This window comes from Hylobates moloch, unplaced genomic scaffold (assembly GCF_009828535.3).
Source record: "Hylobates moloch isolate HMO894 unplaced genomic scaffold, HMol_V3 SCAFFOLD_2, whole genome shotgun sequence".
Lineage (NCBI taxonomy): Eukaryota > Metazoa > Chordata > Mammalia > Primates > Hylobatidae > Hylobates > Hylobates moloch.
Window position 1 is genome coordinate 175,636,677 of NW_026652277.1, and position 15,043 is coordinate 175,651,719.

The following is a 15,043-nucleotide window of genomic DNA, read 5'->3' on the forward strand; positions in this document are numbered from 1 at the left end:
CAGGGCCTGGCTCCCCCAGCTTTGTGATTGGACCAGCAACTTTACCCCATCTGGCCCACCTACCTCTCTTCTGGACTGTCTCCAGATCCCCTTATCTGCCAAGTTTTGTCTCCCTCAAACTTCTGAACTCTTGGGTGTGTGTAGCAGTGAGCCTCTTTGCAAAGGGTTCGTTTCCTCGGGCACTCATCTTTACTGGACATGGCCCAGCTTGTCATTGTGAAGGTGACATTTGTTCAGTGATTGCTTAAATGGCATGTGGACCGTGGGAAGCAGTAGGAGCGTAGTAAGACAGTTGGCTGCCATTCAACATTTCAAATAGATGGTTTACTCAAATCACTCACTTCTGGTTGATGGTAAAGAGCAGATGGCTTAGAAAACATGATACAGGAAAATTTAGTATGTAATCCAGTAAATATCCTAAGTTATTTATTTTCGTGTGTGTGTGTTTTTAAGTCGAGTAACCCTTTTAATTGAATTTTAAAATGACAGCGAATTTTGACATTCTGAGAAATGGGGATTTTGAGATGTTTCTCTCCGTATCTCCCTTTGTCCTGTGTGTGTGGCCAGTGCCCTCTGGATGAAGAGGCTGTAGCCATTGAGCTCCCTGTGGGGGCCTGTTTCATCCTGAGGGGACTGCGTGTTGCTCTGTGTGGTTTGAGAGAAGCTGCTCTTCTCTGTTACTTCCCTTCTATGAAGGTAGAAGCTTTCAGTGTTACAACTTCTGATGGTGGAAAATTTAGTTTTTATTAATAATTCCTTCTTTGATAGTCTAGTGAACTATATTAATAGAACAGTGTACTGTTCACAGAAAAGAACTTGTAGAGAGTTTTTTGTAGTGATATGATCTATTAGGATACAGAACAATCTAAGAGTAAGCTTGATAGACATGATGTGACTTCACTTAAATGGAGTAGAATGAATAACGTAAGGACACTCACCTCTGTTGAAATTGGTGATTTCTGCATTTTGTAGACCTTTGCCCTCTAAGTTTATCATCGTATTATCTGTTGAATCTGAACAGCCTTTGAAGTCCTCTCAAAGAGTTTGAGCTTTCAGGATTAGGTTACCCTGTGAGTCTTTCACTTGTGTAATGGTAAGTCAACATTGATGATCTTTCTAAGGAAATCAGATTTCCAAAATGCTGAGCCGCTTGATGTCTAAGTGTTGATGGTGTTTGCTGTTGCTTTGCTGTTCCATGAAAGCGCTCCCTGGCTGCTCGGAGGGCTGTGCTTTTCCAGGTCAATGCCAGCTTGGCTGTCCCAGACCCTGCACAGTGCCCATTGCTATAGCTGGGCCCAGTCCTGGCCACGCCGGAGCCTTGGCGGGGGCAGCTGGGTTGTCACGGCAGCACAGTGCACATGCAGAGAGGACCAGGCCGTGTTTTTCCTGTGCTGAGAAACTCTTGGGTTATTTAATTTTTCCAATGTGTTTTCATAACTCACGATTATATCAAATACACTTGTGTTAGTAACTGCTTCTATAATTAAGTGGTCACTGTAAAAAGGCGAATAACCTATTTTTATATCAGAATGTCCAAAACTCATGGGTTTGCTTTGTTATAGAAAAATGTGCCATTCATTTGTTGGGTAGAATAAAGTCGTCTTGTAATTGTATCTGCTCTTGGTATAACTAAAAGAGGATGTTTTGATTTCTCCCTAAAATGTTACCAAGCAACTGTTCTTCATGTTAATACTAAGATTCTTGATAGTTCTATTTAAAAGCCACAAGAAGTCATTCTGGTTTATTCCTCACTCCAAGGGAACACTTCCTTTGTGTAGACAAGAAGACGAGAGTCTTTCCTTCAGGATTTCTAAACATAGAGCAAGAAGATTCAATGACAAATTGGGCTCAGGGCAGTAATTGGGGTGGCATTTATTCTTAAGAGTTTTCTCCCTCAAAAGGTGAAGGAGTGACATTGCATATTCACTCTATGTGTGTGTGTGTGTGTGTGTGTGTGTGTGTGTGTGTGTGTAGCTCTAGAGGGAGTAGGGAGAAAATACAGGATGAAATTGAAAATAGGGACTAACAGGTTTTCACTGAATGCCAGCAAGGTCTCTAAAATTAGTTTTCTTTGGTTGAACGAATTTACAATTCATTGTACTTCATTTCACAGCATTAAACATTTACTCGAGGCAGTTTATTCTGTTTGCTCTTTCATCTCCCTTATTTACTTTTTTCTTGTGCTCTAAAACTTTTGTCAATCTTTAACAAAACTGTGCTGTTACCTTTTTTAATGTTAAAAGAATTTTAACACTGTCAACTGTAGTTTGTGCAGATGTATGTCAGAAAAAAATGTACAGTATGTGTCAAAATATATTTGAATATCTTGTTGCTGTTGCTGTTAATTCCTGGCTCTCTAATTTTCTGTCTGTTAGGGAGTTTATTAAGATTTGAAATATAAGTTAAGAACTATGGAAAGCATATTTGTTAGATTGTTACTTTGGGGGAATGAGTATTTTTTTTTTCATTTCTGGTTTCCTGTTAATCTCCTTCCTAATAACCGGAAGTAAACAGGGTGGTTCACTCAACGCCCTCCTTGTCCAGGAAGGACTGCTCTTCTGCATTCATGGGGGCTCAGTGAAAAAGAGTGCAAGTTTGCCTTTTGGAAAGTGCTGGCCATAGAAAGCCAGTGACAGCCTATTTTTAGTTTTGCATTATCTTTAAACACAGCAGTAACAGGTAAGTTAATATCCTGCCAAAATCAGAAGAGGAGAGAGAGAAGGAAGTAACAGGAGCGTGGAGGAAGGAAAGAAGGAAAGCAGAGGAGAATTCAGTCCACTGGGATAATGGAAAGGCATAAGTGACTGGGAAGCAGGAGGCTGAGAATCCATTCCGTGCTTTTGAGCGGTTTCTGTCAGATAATCCAGGATAGTATTAATGTACTTGTAAATCTAGGGAGAAGACTCTGGATTGACCTGCTGCTTCTGTTATATAGTAATTCTAACTATTAAACTTTATTAAACTTTGACATCAGTGTGATGATGAGGATTGTTCCCTTTGAAGGCCCAGTGGGTCGGCTGTTCCCTTCTGACTTCTGACCTTTGCACTCTTGTCTATTCCCGCCAGCAGAGGCGACAGGAAGAAGGGTATTACAGCCGCCTGGAAGCTGAGAGGCGCAGACAGCACGACGAGGCGGCGCGCAGGTTGCTGGAGCCCGAGGCGCCTGGTCTGTGCCGCCCTCCGCTTCCCCGGGACTACGAGCCCCCGTCCCCGTCCCTCGCGCCCGGCGCCCCTCCTCCCCCGCCTCAGCGAAACGCCTCCTACCTCAAAACACAGGTCCTCTCCCCCGACTCGCTGTTCACTGCCAAGTTTGTTGCATACAATGAGGAGGAGGAGGAGGAGGACTGCAGCCTAGCAGGTCAGGATAAGTACTCCAGCACAAGAAAGTCTCATGGGGACCTCCTTCCTGCCCCTCTTAAACCACGGCCACCCCCCTGCCAGCCACGCCCGGCCTCCGATGGCATCTTTCTCTCCAACTCATTCCAGCCACCCTCAGCCAAAGCCAACAGTACTGCTCACAAAAAAGGCCAGCCCCCGCCCCCTCCAAAAAAATCCAGCGCCTACCATCCCAGCCACTGCAAAGGTAGAGGTAAAAGAGTGACAAATCAGCTGTCTTTGTCTTAATGATTGGAACCTCAGCATCTCTCTGCACACTTGCCCTGTAGTATGGTCCATGGCGATCGTACTTGCCTTGGAATTTGGATGTCGTGATCACTGGTCTCAGCATGGTGATCCTCCTCTGCCTCTGATTGTGATGTTCTGTGCTAATACTCTTTGGTAGATATCTTAGTACTCCGATTTCTTTTACACTTTAAAAAGTTCCATTTCTTTGATCAGCTGACAATCAGTCCTTCTCTGTTGTTCCCAAATCACTTGAAGTACTGTTGGTCTTGGCTTTCATTTTCTATCTCTACAAATGATCTTAGATTTGTTTGAACAAGTGCCTTTTCACACATCGTAGTGTCTCTAAAGACAAAGTGTTATAATTACATTATAAGTTTCCATTATTTAATGTTGGTAGAACTTTCTGTTCTGGATTAAGTAGCCTGTGGAATAAATCATGCGCTCTCATGGTGGTTTGGTTGGTGTGGCCGGAGCATCTGCTAAGCTGGTTAACTGTTGGCTTCATGACCTCCGTGCAGGCTGCCTCACGCCACGGTCCAGAGACCCCAGTTACAGTGAAATTCCTCTCATCCCCTTTTCCTCTAACTGGCTTCACTCCTACCTGTTACTTGCACTCTTAGCACCTAGTAACACCAGCAGCCAGACCTTAGCAGGCATGCAGCTGCTGTTAGGGAAACCCCCTGCGCTGACTGTAGAGCAGGACCGTTCTGCAGGGGACAGGGCCTAGAGGCTGTCACAGGCATGGGTTCAGTAGTCAGTGTTTTCAAGACAGCATGTTTTCAATATAGCTGAATTCATAAGGATTCAGATTTCACACTAATCTTACCTTAAATGAAACTGGAATTCTGATACTAAATATCTTCAGCTACAGGAGGATTACTTTTAATGAGTGTATGAGAGTCTTCTAAATCCTGCATCATTCTCCATAAGCAAGGCATGGGACTCGACAATTCTGAAATTGTCGAATAGTCTGACTCAGTGTAACTGTCACTGTTACTCAAATAACAGATTAATTTTGCCAGAATTCTGTCTTTCCCTGCCCCCCTGGATCAGAGCTTTGATCTACTTTGAAAGTTTAATATATAATAATATTTAGGTTGAGTCACTTTGGAAGCCAGGATTAAATCATTTTATGAAATATCTGTTGTAAATATCTATAATTTGGTACCTTTTAGAGAAATTTACGGAATAATAGTAAATTTTGAAGCAGGATGCCATCAGTCTCCTTGTATTGAATTTTACAAGCTGAACTTAAGATATTTTATGTGTCATGACAGAAATGTGAGGTTTGTTAGCCAAGTATTATAGTGAGGTGTCACTGCCCACCATCTTCGCTCTCAGTCCTACCACTAACCCTTATTTTACTGCACACGTGAAGTACCTCACAGGACCAGGTCATAGCCGACATCTGATTGCTCCACTTCTTTGAAGACTTCTTCGTAATGTACAGAGCCATCTGCACCGTGTGCAGGGCATTCTGACCTCGTGTCCTCCTCATTTCACCAGCGTGGTCTCATTCCTTGCTCAGCTCTGTTGCTGTCGCGAGCGCTCTGGTAAAGCTTCTGCAGATGGACTGGGCTTCTTCCACTGGCCAGTGAGAGGAGCAGCATTAGGATGTGAATGAGTAATACCAGATTTGAACATAGCACTATGTGAAAGATTCATCACTAAAGCTTTTTGAAAATGATCTGTGATTTGGAGTATTCATAGAGAGTCAGCTGAAGGTATTTGATACTTTTAAATCTAAAAGTTCTGAAAATTTTGAAGAATTAATTTTACCAGTGGAAAAAGCCAGTATCATTCTTAAAACAAAGCTCAAAAGATATAACACAATGTTTTTAAAACTAAGCAAGATAAAAAATTTGGAACTAAAATTGAAAAAAATGTCTCCATGAGGTAATTTATCTAAAGTCCCGCTATAGATTGTCATAAGGTAGAGATGTGTTTCTGTTGAATCTTTTGAGTCTTTGCTGAGGATGGCGCCCTCTGCAGGGTGGTGGGAAACCTGAGTGAAGGTGCAGTGCAGAGAGGCGCCTTCAAAAGGCAGCTGTGTCCCGTCTGCAGCACATCAGATGAGTTCTGCACAGCAGGTCCTTTTGTAGAAGAGGAGAAACAAAAATTTATTTTTGTGCAGGTTGTTTGAAAAAGAATTTTAATGTGAAAATATCGTACTACTTTTGTGGCCTGTCTAATCCAATATTCATTGCTGTCAGTGTTTGCTAAATAGTTTGAGCATTTATTTCTCCAGCCTGTATTACACTGTCATATTTTTCCAGTGTGAATTTTTCTAATGCTGCAATTAATAGAAATACATTAACACTGATTTACTGCATTATGATTTTAACAATATGACATTGATTGTTACTTGGATACACTTAGTGACATTATTACTTGGATACATTTAAAACTTTGTGTCTGCATCACATATTTTGATCGTCAACAATCCACTGAAGCCAGTAGGAACAGGGCAAATGTTGCCGATGGGTTGATGTTACACTCACCCAGAGTTGCTCTGCCAGTCAGAGGCAGAGCTGGGCCATGGGCAGTATTCCTCTCTAATAATGAAGGGCGTCAGGTCAATTTTTTAGCACCTTTTGAGAGTAGTAATTGGATTACTCAGGCCACCAACAGGGGTGAATTTCAAATTGATGAAACTTTGATACAATATGAAGGGTCTTTTACCTTCCTACTTATTCAGTAAAGGTATTTTTTTATTCTCTGAGCACTGCATCTTTATCATGAGTAAAGCTTAGAAATAATCAAGTACTTTAACTTGTACTGTTTCTTTCATGGAAAAGGACCAAACTCTTACCCAGGATCTACTGGAGCAGCTGTTGGAGCCCATGACGCCTATCGGGATGCAAAAGAGAAGCGCTCTAAAAGGTATGGACGGTTGCACTGGACGAGGAACTTCATCTGCACCTGATGAGCCCTTTCACTCTTCACGGCACTTTAAATTATATAAACAGACTTCATGGCTTCACTCTGTGACCTCACTTGGATTTTAGTTAGAAATGCTATTGCCCCAGGTGTTCTTAAAACATTGAATTTGAACTACCCAGAAAAATCGTCAGTACCATTCTATAACTTCTTATTAAGTTTGGCGTATTTACAGATGCCTCTGAGGTACATGTAAGATTCCTTAACATGCTGTATTTTAAACTGTACCCCTCAGGTTACACTTGTTTAACTGGTAAGAATTGCCTGCTTGGTAAAATCTCACTTACAAGTTTTTTGAGAGTTGACTGTGACTGGGGGAAGTTAATGTTTTAGCCAAGAGAACATGTTGCCCTTTTTTTCTAGATGGGTTTAAATACAGCCCCTGTGATTTGAATTATAGGAAAGGTTATAGCACAGTTTAACAAAGAATGAGTGAAAATTTTAATCGCTCATTATGCAAACGTGTGTAATTGTTGACAGGTTGTTTCTAGTTTGTCCAGTAATCTTTGATGTTGCCCTCTTCTGCAGCCAAGATGCAGATTCACCTGGAAGTTCTGGGGCGCCTGAAAACTTGACATTCAAGGAACGCCAGCGTCTTTTTTCACAAGGTCAAGATGTATCCAATAAAGTGAAAGCTTCTCGTAAATTAACAGAACTGGAGAATGAACTGAACACAAAGTGAAAGAAAATAGGGGAACACTTTGTATTTACCCCAAAATCTTTTCAGTTGTGGGTTTGTAGGTGCGAGTTTGAAGAGGAAAGAGGAAGGGGGTTTTATTTCCAAGTGATTTACAATTTCTGTTTCTAAAATTGTTGGGATTTAGAAATGTTTGAATTCTAAGAAATTTTATTTTACTTTACCATGAGATTGCCATTTATGTGATTTAAACACTGTCTAGTTTCTTAATTATCTAACTTACATGAGGGTAAGTTTTTTGTTGGTTTCTTTTTTGGAGTCCTGAGTTCAAAGGGGACAGAACTGAGGGCAGGAGGAGAGAATGGATGTGTCTTCTCTCCCATCTTCCCCTCATCATCAACCGAGGAGCACAAAGAAGTTCTGTTTCTGTTTTTTTCAGAAACTTTATTTTAGCTGTCAAGCAGAGAATAGCTTGAACTATTCAGACTATTGTGGGCACTGTTTAGTAGTGACCACACACTCTTCTACCCGGGAAGGAACATATGGCGACATGCTCCTCCCGTGTCCCCTGATGGTGTCTGTTCCCACAACATCCTTCTAGTCTGCATCGTGAAGCGGCTTAGGCCAAAGCTTCCTGGGCGATGACGCATGTCTGAGACTGTTCCATCTCATTCCTCGCAAATTTCAGCTCTTCTGATCAATTCTAAATATTTGATTAATTTTAATTCTGAGAGAAAATTTTGAGGATTTAAGCTTAGGGGATTTTATTTTTATAAATACCAGATTATTGTTAGACTTAATAAATCACTGGTAAATTTAAAGATGACAGTTACATTAGAAAGTTAACTCATACTTCAGCTGTTCCAAGGCATCTGTAAAAGAAGAGATCTTTATTGGAGCAATGTTCATGTGACTGGGAATGGCAGAAGAATGGGAGATGAGTAGGGACCCCTCAAGCACAGCTGTCACTCAGAAATTTTAAGTTTGAAAAAGAAATAGATTTTCATCTGTATGCCGTCAAGGAAGGAATTCAATTACAGGGCATCTGTAACTTAAATATTGTAAGAATAACTCATATGGAAGTTCAAGCTATTTTTATATTTAATTTTAATTTGTTGAATTATGAGTTACCACTGTCATTTCTTCAGCTATGGATATGTGGCTGATGTTGGGGAGACGGACCTCAGTGTGTTTTATATTGTCCGGTGTTAAGATGATGAATAACTTTGCGATTACAAGCAAGTTTTCTATTTGACAAAGCCCTTGGTGGAGTCCAAATGATTCTTCTGTACCATATTGTTCTCTTACACATTCGTATGTTAGGAAAATAGGCACACTTGCAAAGAGAATGTTCTCTTACACATAACATATGTTAGGAAAATAGGCACACTTTCCTATAAAGAGAGGTATAGGGGCTTTTACTGCCTTCGAAATCACTTTTAATAAGAGTTGTATGATAAATCATTAAAAATGCGAGTGTAAATTTTTTTTATGTCTATCAGGTTTTTTATTTGAAAGTGTGCTCTTACCATTTCCTTGTTTGAGTAAGAGAGTGAAATGGTTCTGAGTGTTGAGGAAGGATTTGCTTGCTTGCAGCGGAAGTTCTAGGAAGAGCAAGCGCCTCCCAAATATCTTGAGAACACTGGCAGCCTTATGGTGACTAAATCCACACTTTCTTTAAAGAGATGCAGATGAATTACTTTTCTGTTAATATATAGAAAAATACACAGGAGAACATGCAGATACATGTAAATATCTACATACAGGGATATTTGTATGTGTGGTTGTGAAACCTATACACAAGTGAATTTGGCCATCTTTGGGCAGTGAGGTCAAATGTGAATATGTGTAAAAGTGCTTTTCAGAACTGTGCATTACTATGAGAAAACATCAAAACTGCTGTAGTTTTCCATTTCTACTGTATTTCAGTTGCAACTATTTTTAATAAACTTTGTATGTATTTAAGTGTATTTGCTACTGTTTTGAAAGTGCTGACAAAGTTTATATTTGTAACATCAGCCTTCCTCGCCCGTCTCTTTCCATCTGTCTATTCTTCATTAAACACTTACTGAGTGTGATTTCTGTGTCAGGCAGTTTTTTTCATTTGTGGGGACGTGTCGTGTGCCTCGTCACACAGCTCACGGGTGGTGCCTGAGTCTCATAAGCCGTTCTGCTGCCTGGGCCTTCCTGATGCTTCCTTGATCCCGGCAAGCTCAGGTGGGCATTTGAGCCATTTCTCAGTGACACTGTCTCTTGGTGGCCTCTTTGAAATTCCTAAAATATCCCTAGTAATAAGTAAAGGGTGTACATAAGGCATCCTGGTGAGATGCGTCTTAGTGCAAGAACCCACTCGGGACAGCCTCGTGTAAAAGGGTATTTGATTGTAAAACTACGCAAGTCACATTATGAGGACCTGGGAGCTGCGGGAGGCCTGGGCATGTGCGGGCGGGACCTTCTGTGTGGACAGGGCTCAGCGCTGCCTCTGCGCCATCTCCTGCCTCTGCCTATTTCCAGTGTACCTTTTAATGGCCTGTGAGCAGGAGGACGGGACAGGGCAGGGATGGAGAATTTTTAGAGCTTTCCTGGGGGGAGAAAAGGATGGGAAGTTGGTTGAAGGATGCAAAGTTTCAGATAGACAAAAGGAATAGGTTTTCAGATCCATTTGCTGCACAGCAGGGTGACTGTAATCCATGTATTGTAAAAATAAGGATGTTCATGAAGGAAGGAGTCTGTCAGGGTTGTAGAAACTTGTGGAGGAGACCTTTTTGATAGAACGAGATGTTTAGGTATTAGAACTATAATATTCACTTTCACTATATTTTAATGCTTAAAAGGGGGCTTTAATGTTTGGGAATACAAAAACTTGGGAAGTCTGAGTATTAATACAGATTCCTTTTTCTTCTCAAGGCCTGTGTTTCTGTTGCTGTCAATGGAAATAATGGTACTGCCCTACAGTGGTCTTCTGTCATACGGACCAGCAAGCACTTGATCATTTTCTGGTGTGTGCTGTTGGACACAATTTCCTCTATCCTTTATTGAGTGGAAAACTGATTTCAAAGATTTAGTTATATTTAGTAAACATTAAGCAAAATTTAATTCGAATGGCTTGCAGGAGGGAAAGGATGTACAAAAAGTGATAGTTTTATTATTTCCAGTATTTCATCCAGTTTATTCCAAAAATCACATAACCTCAAAAGAGACATACTAGACTTGAGACTGGGAATTGAAGCCAGTTTCTTATTTAATTCAGCAAATGTTTATGGGAGCCTACGGGTGCCTCCTCTGCCTTGGTGACGGGTCTCACAGCGCTTACCTGCTGTCCTGAAACAGTGCAGCTCTGCCCCCAGGGAGCATCACTCCAGGAGGCAGAAGCACATGTTCCCTTTACATGTGCAGATATATAGTAACTGTTAACAGTAAAGAAGTGCAGGGGACACCTGGAGGTCTAATAAAGTTCCTGGGAGATAGTAGGCTGTTTTGAGAAAATGATGCCCTTGAGAAGCCTTGCAGATGGAAGGAGAAGCCTGAGGCAGGCAAGCTGGAGCCTCAGGAAGATCAGGGGAGCCCGGACCCAGACCCCCAGAACAGGAGGGTGCAGGCAGGGGCTGGAGAGAGCCAGGGGCCACCTGGCGCTACCCGGTGGTAAAAGAGTGCATTTTCTAAGACCGTGGCAGGAAATGTGACTTGGAAATGTGACGTCTTCACGCAGTGCAAAGCCTCTGCAGGGTTTTGAGGAGGGGCTGGGGTCACCCAGGTGATGTCAGTGGCTGTCGCTCTGGTTGCCGGGATGGGAAGGGAAGGAATGGAAGCCCGGAGCAGACTTCTGCAGGAGTTGGAGGCTTTGAGGAACCAGATGGTGGTGTGGCCACCCAGATAGGAGAGCGTGGAGGCATGGGCTGGGGTGGGCACAGGTGAGCTCTAGAGTTGTTTGCATAGTTACAGAGATGCCAAAGAACAGATTAGGAAAGAGGACAAAACTCAACTTGGCTTTCAAACAAATTGGTAACCATGGTTTTCAGACTGAAAACTACTTTCACATGTCTTCAGTGGGTTAGATCTTATTTTTCTCTGCTCTTCTAAATCTTACGTTTTATTCTTTTATAGAGACTACAGGCTTAAATGAATGTTAAATTGGAGACAGTGGTTCCAACTTTTGGAACTTTTGAAAATGATTATAAGATATTAAGTAATCTAAGCCCAAAGAGAGACCTGGGAAACTGTAGCATCAATTGGATGGCTTTAAAAACGTTCCACCTTCCTCCCGTCAGTCTTTTTTGTATGAGAGTAGATCCCAAAATATAAAAACAGCCTAGCTCAGTTGAGCAAAATACGTACCATGTTCTGAACAGGCGAAGCATAGCTAGGGAGTCTCGGGACTTTGGGTTTGTCTGATTTCTATAACTGCCATTACCTAAATATTGGAAAATTACTGACATCGATGCAAGACTGTCCAGAGCACTCTGTGGACAAAGAGTGACTTATTTAATGAAGCAGCCTCTCCTTCCTGTGATGTGAGATGTTTATTTCTCTTTCCAGTTGTTTAATTATATGTCACCCATTGCAGACTAGGCATCCATAAATATTTGTTGGGTAAATTCTTCTCAATCTGAAGTCTAGTATGTATCTTTGGGGTTGTGTGACTTTGGGGAATAAATTTGATTAAATTTTGGAATTAAAAATTCACTTTTTGCGTATACATCCCCTCCTGCAAGTTATCCAGTTACATCTTGCTTAGCGTTACTAAATATAACTTTCTGAAATTAGCTTTCCATGCAGGAAAACATAGAGGAATGCTATCTTCAGCACAGTAGACGGATTGCTCAAAGACAGCCGGCTGCTGCAGTCTGTAAACGATTTGGTCAGATCTCTCTGAAGAATTCTTCTTCTAGCAAGACAAGAAAAGGAATTGGTGGAATACAAACAAAAATAGGAAATGAAGGAAGAGGAGAGTGCGAAGGTGAGGACCACACAGGCCGACTGGATTGCGAGGGGGTGCTGCACGGGGAGGCTTGGTACCACAACAAGTTCCATGTATTCAGAAGAGGAGCAAGACGCAAGCGCCTCCGGAGGGAATTTGGCTCAGCCTCATATTCTAAGAGGCGTTTCTCAGCACTGGACATGGGCCACCCTGAATATTCTTTGCTCCTGAGGACACCATTTGCGGGGCTGACTTGTGTACCTACACGGGGCCTCTGGCTGTCTCGGGTGGAAGCAGATTTGTCACACCTCTTGGCAGGATTTCCATTGACATGGGCAGAGCCAGTCATTAAGGTGGTAAAGCAGGTTGTATTCCAGAGCTTTGTAATAGGGGGAGGAAAACACCGCAGTTTAAAGCTGGACTCAACTCTGCATACAGCAAGGCTGGAGGCACTCGGGCTAAACTGACCCATGGGGAACCTTCCTAAAGTCAGGCCTGGGGAACCCAGCATCACCTGGGTGAAGGTGGGGGACGCAGAACTGATCAGATGTCGGACGCAGGCGTGGGGGATTCTCATGGCAATGCAGACTTGAGGCTGAGTTGAAAAAGGGTGTGGAGAAGCCCAGGGTCTGGTCAGGGCGGGTGTCCATGTTCCTAACCAACAATGCCACATGGTCGCCGCCATCACATCGCATACCGTGTCCTGTCACCTCTGCCAGGCCGTGAGCTGGGACGCTGTGCAAGCCTTTTCGCCACTGTTCTTCTGGCCTATGTGCGTGCTTAGCCAACAGCTGCTACGTAAATAAGTTTGGAAACAAAGTCAGTGATACGGACCTGATGTATTACAAACACGCTGCAACAGGAGATGAGGCCTCCGTCCAGCACTGCCACCGACTCTCCTGGAGCCTTTGGCCACATTCTGTGACACAGGATGGGCCCAGAGCAGCTCAGTCCCCTCGAGACCTGACACCAGCCCCTCCAGAGACCATCCGTTTTCTAGGAGTCACGTGAAAAAAGTAGAAAGACGTGTAATAAATTGTGATATATTTTATTTTGCCTAATATATCCCAACAGCATCATTTCTACATGCAATCTATACATAAAATGCATTCAGATTCTCTACATTCTTTTTCATGTAGAGCCTTCAAAATCCAGGGCATCTCACACCCACAGCATCCCCGACTGCTGCGTGCTAGTGCTGGACTGTGAGTGACCAGAGAAGCCACTGCCTTAAAATATGGGGGTCATTGCCCTGCAGTGTGTGGGGAGGAGGAGGAGGCAGTGCGGGTCATTCCCTCTGCAGTGTGCGGGGAGGAGGAGGCAGGACTGTGCTCGCCCCTCCTCTTCCGGTTCAGGTCCTGCTGCTGGGACTCAGCGCTGTGTCTCTGGGAAGGGCAGGTCCAGGAGCTCCGCAAGTTACGGGAGAACCAGGCGGGTCCGGGGTCCAGCGAGGCCTGGGATTCAGAAGGGATGAAACGTTCCTCAACGCTTGGACACCGGCCCCCTCCCCCTGGGTCTTCCTGCTATTTCCTCCTGCCCCTCGCTCCCGCCTCGGGCCACCCCCTCGCGCTCCCAACGCCCGCTCCTGCGCTGGTCATTGCGGGCAGTGAGAGGAGGCCAGAAGCAGAGGCGATGCCGGCGGGGAGCAGGCGGTGGCGGGGGCTTCTGGGAGCAGCGGACCCGGCAGCTGCAGAGCCAAGTGTGGGTGAGTGGGGGAGGGAGGAGGGTCCCCCCTCCCCAGGCTCCACGTGGAGGCCTGGGAGAATCGGGTGGGCTTGAGGCTTTCACTGGATGGTAGCCAGCTTTGGACGCAGAGGCCCCACGTGATCTGTCCCCTCCCGTCTAGGCTTCCAGGACCTAGGGGTGGTGGGCCTGCTTTGTCCTCCCACCACTGACCTCCACCTGAGGCCCTGGACTTCCCTGTGACCTCCTCCCCCCTACCCCCCCCCCCCCCGGGCCCTCCTCTCCCCCCCCCCCCGGGGCCTCCTCTCCCCTCCCACCCGGGGCCTCCTCTCCCCTCCCACCCGGGACCTCTTCTCCCCTCCCACCCGGGACCTCTTCTCCCCTCCCATCCGGCGCCTCCTCTCCCCTCCCACCCGGGACCTCTTCTCCCCTCCCACCCGGGACCTCTTCTTCCCTCCCACCCGGGGCCTCCTCTCCCCTCGGGCCTCCTCTCCCCTCCCACCTACGGCCTCCGCGGCTTTTAAAACCGTCTGCTGTGTGCTGTGCACGTGCTGGGAGCACAGTAGTTAAGCCGGAACAGTTAAGCTCTTCTAGTCACTGCCCTCTTGGAGTATACAGTTGAATCCGGGGAGTAGATCAATGAAATAAACACAGAATGATTGTAAAATACAGAACGCTGGGGAGTGGAGGTGCATGGTCTTACACGTGTTTATAATTCAGCCGTCCCCTAATCTGAGAAATCAAGGATTTCTGCATCGTGCCTGTGCCCGCTGAGCTTAGTTCTGCTGAGATGGCGAGTCCTTCTCTGGCTGGAGGCTGAGGGCAGGAGCTCTCGGTGAGAGGCTGCGGCCAGCAGTGCTGTGAGCTGGGCAGGGGTCAGCGCGGATGGCTGGGGCAGGGCAGGAAGCAGCTACTGCTTGAGGCTGACAGCACAGCAAGGGGCCGAGCTCTGCCCGGTCAGGCGGGACCAGTAAGGGATCATCTTTCTTTTGAGGGCACAGAGACACCGTTGGAGGGATTGTGAGAAGGGTGGGAAGATGAGATTGAATTCCTATTCTGAATATGTCACATTGTGGAGGGCAGTGTTTCAAGCGCAGTAATGGCCATGGAGGGAGAACACCGCCCGGGCACACCCGGGGTGGCAGGGACCAGAGCCCCGAAAACCTGAGCAAAACTCGCAAAATGGGGAAAACCACCCATTTTTTAACGGAAATTGTGGGAACGGCTGTCAACGAAAAGAG

The 15,043-nt window shown here is 44.7% G+C and overlaps 2 protein-coding genes across 11 annotated transcripts in view; both read left to right on the plus strand.

Moving 5' to 3' along the window:
• AFDN (afadin, adherens junction formation factor) overlaps positions 1 to 9,268 on the plus strand; it is a 146,774-nt gene extending 137,506 nt beyond the window's left edge. For 6 of the 10 annotated variants that reach the window (XM_032162535.2, XM_032162546.2, XM_058435688.1 and 3 more), the window contains 3 exons: positions 3,070 to 3,358; positions 6,423 to 6,507; positions 7,093 to 9,268. In XM_032162535.2, coding sequence (XP_032018426.1) covers positions 3,070 to 3,358; positions 6,423 to 6,507; positions 7,093 to 7,246 — 528 coding nt within the window. In that variant the 3' untranslated portion in view covers positions 7,247 to 9,268. Of the gene's footprint in view, positions 1 to 3,066; positions 3,590 to 6,422; positions 6,508 to 7,092 lie in introns of all 10 variants that reach the window. The other 4 variants (XM_058435687.1, XM_058435690.1, XM_058435686.1 and 1 more) reach the window with 3 other exon arrangements.
• A 3,522-nt stretch (positions 9,269 to 12,790) lies between these two features.
• KIF25 (kinesin family member 25) overlaps positions 12,791 to 15,043 on the plus strand; it is a 51,583-nt gene continuing 49,330 nt past the window's right edge. The window contains 4 exon segments of the mRNA XM_058435735.1: positions 12,791 to 12,917; positions 13,259 to 13,324; positions 13,378 to 13,554; positions 13,655 to 13,824. Coding sequence (XP_058291718.1) covers positions 12,791 to 12,917; positions 13,259 to 13,324; positions 13,378 to 13,554; positions 13,655 to 13,824 — 540 coding nt within the window.